The sequence below is a fragment of the Stegastes partitus genome, unplaced genomic scaffold (genome assembly GCF_000690725.1).
Source record: "Stegastes partitus isolate 25-593 unplaced genomic scaffold, Stegastes_partitus-1.0.2 Scaffold495, whole genome shotgun sequence".
Lineage (NCBI taxonomy): Eukaryota > Metazoa > Chordata > Actinopteri > Pomacentridae > Stegastes > Stegastes partitus.
In genome coordinates this window covers 280,249-284,475 of record NW_007578226.1, presented here as the reverse complement: position 1 = coordinate 284,475, position 4,227 = coordinate 280,249, and the positions used below count along the sequence as shown (strand labels likewise).

The 4,227-nt window shown below is 38.4% G+C and overlaps 1 protein-coding gene across 1 annotated transcript; it reads right to left on the bottom strand.

The window, feature by feature from the left end:
• Window positions 1-238: 238 nt before the first annotated feature.
• Window positions 239-1,987, bottom strand: LOC103361291 (uncharacterized). Its single transcript, XM_008287332.1, has 5 exons — window positions 1,924-1,987; window positions 1,490-1,795; window positions 1,012-1,129; window positions 808-844; window positions 239-729 (listed from the first exon to the last, which is right to left on the bottom strand). Exons 1-5 carry the CDS (start codon window positions 1,985-1,987, stop codon window positions 643-645), a joined length of 612 nt encoding a protein of 203 aa, XP_008285554.1. The 3' UTR covers window positions 239-642.
• Window positions 1,988-4,227: the final 2,240 nt, after the last annotated feature.

Here is a 4,227-nt window from a genome sequence, read left to right as displayed (position 1 = left end):
CAGTGACACCTGGTGGTCATCAGCAGTACTACACAAGAGGCTCCACATCGAATAAAAATGAGGGCTTTAGAAGTGTTCTTAAATCATTTTCAACAGATGTAAATTGTGGAAAATGTACATATTCTTCTAGATAATACAAGTATTCAAATATCTTTTCCGTATTATAAATAAGGGAGCACAACAAAGCAGGGGTGTAACTGTAAATAAAAGTTTACAATAAAAACACGACTCCTCTGCTGCAACAATATTTAATATTAATATTATGTACTGTCAGTTTAAATACAACAACAGGGCAGTTCCTGGATAAAACTTTTGCATAACGATTGAACTTTTGTCCATTTAACTGTAATCTGCCTTTAAAATAATATAAAATATGTTTGTATCAGATGGAATCAATCAAACAGTAATCAGGTCATATCTGAGTCACCGTTTTGTTTTTTAAGGACACAATCAGCTGACTCTGATCATTGTTATATACAAAAAAATACATACATACAATTGCAATTTGCAGATGAATAACAAAGCTTCAGTACATGTCACATTGCTGAATAGAGCCACCTGGTGGACAAAAGCTTGAACTACTCTTGTTGCTCCATTAACAGAACATTAGCTCCACTTGTACTGTACATGACACCGACTTCCTCAAATGCGTGGTTGTATCTTGACAGTGGAGTAGAGGCCACTTCCTGTCTGTCTGTAGGTGCTGTAGGGCTCAATGTCCTGAGAAACCTGCAGAAGAAGACGTGGAATTAGAACAATTAATATTAAAGCTATAATATGAGGAAGGAAGGTTTTTCTGAGCAGTACCGTGTCTGAAGGACAGCTCGCTGATTCTGGCTGTTTTCTGTTGGATAAATGGAGAGAGTCAGTCTGTTTTCACTGCTCCACATAAAAATAAGAGATCAAATCGACACCTGTAGTGCCTTTAATGATTCTTAAAATGACATACGTCTGTGTGTGATGTCATGAGAAGAATTAAGCTGGAAATCATGGAAAGTAGTCGTGACTCACCTGCGGCGGCGTCTTCTGAATATGAATCCCAGAAGAATTAAAGTAACGATGATGACCACACAGCCACCAATCAAAGCATAAGGAGTCATCATTTGTACAGGAGATGCATCCTCTGAATCTTTGGAATGAAAAAAAAAAAAAAGCTTTAAGTCTAAAGAGTTTCTTCTTCATTTAACAGTGAAAACGTCCAATCACAGGTGTTAGAGACTGTCACAATGAAACAAGTCGTACTGAGTCTGTAACCGTGTCTACGCAAGTAGCTGAGTCAACTCAACATTTTGAGTTTATTGAGCTTGTTTTCTTAAGTTCAGTTAATTCGACTGCTCAAAAGACGACTTTGAACTGATTAATCAACCGAAGTGCAGTTAACTCACATTTCTAAGGCGGCAGGGAACTTAGTTTGAAAGCTGAGTGAATTTAAAATGACTTATAGTGTCCAAATCAAAGCTGAGATGGAAAGAAGGTAAAATGTGCTTACCTTCTACTGTGACATTGAGATGGAGAATATATGTTCCTCCATGATAAGAACACTCACAGGTGTAGTTTCCGCTGTCGGCAGGTTCTAAACTGCTCAGGTGGAGAAATACGATCTGATTGTCTTTGATCAGTGAGAATCCGGAGTCACATCCATGTTCAAACTCAAAGTGTCCATGTTTATATAGCAGACGACACTCTTGTCTGTTCCTCTCTGTTCTGATCTTACAAACTATCAGCGTGATGAATGTTTCATTGCTGCATAGTGGAGTAACATCTGCTTCATCCCCAATTGTCTTCACCAGAGTCACTGAAATCAATCAGTTACAATCAACATTAAAAACATCCTGAATGAGCAATTGCTGTAGTTTTGCATTTACAGAAAGTCAAATCAGAAACATTTTGTCTCGTCTTTAAAGCAAAACAACGTGACATTACCTTCGGCATCAACAAACACAGTCAGCGGCAGAAGCAGAAGAAAGCTCAGTTTCAATGCGTCCATTCTGGTTTCAGACTGAACAACTGCTGCAGCAGCTACACAACAGATTGTAGTGATAGGAAGAAGACCGACACACTGAGCTGCTGCACCTCAAACATAAGGAAGTGCGTCCACGCCCCTGATTCTGCTTCATCTTAAGACATGCAACAGGTCAAACAGTGAGCAGACACACAATAGAAAACAGTCAGGCTGCAAATATCTCAATACGTTTATAAGAACTTTTACTTTGGTTTGGAAATCAGATCTAGCAGACTTGTGTTGCTGATGTTGTGCTACAGTAACACAGTGCTGCCTGCATTGATGTTGTCGTTTAGTAAGATTCAGACATCGTGTTTAAACCAACATGTTTGTGGTCTTGACGCTTTTAGAGGCCTGAGCTTTCACTGCAGTTTCCGTTCCTCATCGCTTCATAAGGAAACCAGACTGACCTATATAAATATTATTAAATCAACTTGAAGGTCAGGTAATGGTGAATGTTTAAAAAAAGATCATAGAGTATCTGAAACATGACTGAGAACAAAGTATGTGGGTTAAAAAGGAGGAGTTACATCTCATGTTAACAGGTTCATACAGAGNACGCCCCTGATTCTGCTTCATCTTAAGACATGCAACAGGTCAAACAGCGAGCAGACACACAATAGAAAACAGTCAGGCTGCAAATATCTCAATAAGTTTATAAGAACTTTTACGTCTTGTCTTGTTGGTTTGGAGATCAGATCTAACAGACTTGTGTTGCTGATGTTGTGCTACAGTTACGCAGTGCTGCCTGCACTGATGTTGTTGTTTAGTAAGATTCAGACATCGTGTTTAAACCAACATGTTTGTGGTTTTGATGCTTTTAGAGGCCTGAGCTTTCACTGCAGTTTCCGTTCCTCATCGCTTCATAAGGAAACCAGACTGACCTATATAAATATTATTAAATCATCCAAAAGGTCAGGTAATGGTGAACGTTTAAAAAAGATCATAGAGTATCTGAAACATGACTGAGAACAAAGTATGTGGGTTAAAAAGGAGGAGTTACATCTCATGTTAACAGGTTCATACAGAGTGAAAATGAACAAATCAGTCACGTCCAGTTTAAAGAATTACAGTGTTAAAGCATCTTAGTCTCAAAGATGACACGTTATAATGATCCAACATCTTGAAAAATATGACGCAACATTTTATTAGCATTTTGTTCCCATCATCAAGTGCAAACACAAGTCAGAGTGCAACAGTTAAATACATTTAATTATAGTTCTTTCATCAGTGTAACAAATATCTCTTGTGTACACAGAGGTATGAACTATGAAGCGAGTTTGACATATCCAGCTTTCTTTGTGTAAGTGGGTTTGACAAAAACTAAAGCTCTAGTCAGAGTTTACGGGTATCATGAAGGTTGTTTTCAACTTTCTTTGTCAGCTCAGACTTTCTGCTTCAGACTCTGTTCACATAAAAGGAGGCGTTTAATGCGTCACGTGACTTTTCTTCTGCACAAAATGAAACCATTGTGTGCAGCTCCTTCAGTCAACACGTTGTTTTAAAGGAGAACAATAATGAATATAACAATGTATGACAGCATTAAGCGCTGCAACTGCAAATGGTGGCAGACAGAAATGCTGGTAGAAACCTGTTCAACATGTTCATATATAATATTCCACTGATGCAGCCGCTTATTTCTAACTGACAGCTACACATTAAAGTTAAACTTCATATATTTAAAGATGATATTGAAGTGACTCTGTCCCATAATGCAGGATATCACTTTAATTTTTGGCCAAATCAAAGCAAAATTAATGTTGTTGATTGAATATTCTCTGTAATAAATAATCCATTTTCTGTGTTCTATCACCTGCAGTAGCAGCAGAGTAAACCGACCTGACAGCAAATCAGAGCCAAACATAAAAACATATTTATGTGATTTCTGCATCACCAACTAAATGCATGCCGGGTTCCCATGGCAACCAGTGTTTACAGTGTACGATGCTGTAACTCTCCAGCTTCATTCAGTGATATTAGTCACACACAGCTCAGCATGTTAGCAGATAAAACAGCTGAAAATCTGTATCGTTCTTAAATAATAGTCAGGAAATGATCTGGTTGAAGGGAGACGCTCCTTCCAGTCTATTTAAATCTGAAACTCTGAACATAGCCTGCTCCCAACCAGGTTAGCTCCACAGCATCAGTTACCATGGAGATCTAGCTCCACAGCATCAGTTACCGTGGAGATCTAGCTCCACAGCATCAGTTACCGTGGAGATCTA

Excerpts from the sequence above, each read along its gene's own strand:
- LOC103361291 (XM_008287332.1), bottom strand. The coding sequence starts at position 1,987 with ATGGACGCATTGAAACTGAGCTTTCTTCTGCTTCTGCCGCTGACTGTG. Across the intron at positions 1,130-1,489 it reads TCTCAATGTCACAGTAGAAG|ATTCAGAGGATGCATCTCCT; the intron begins GTAAGCACATTT and ends TTCATTCCAAAG. Across the intron at positions 730-807 it reads CGAGCTGTCCTTCAGACACG|GTTTCTCAGGACATTGAGCC; the intron begins GTACTGCTCAGA and ends CTTCTTCTGCAG.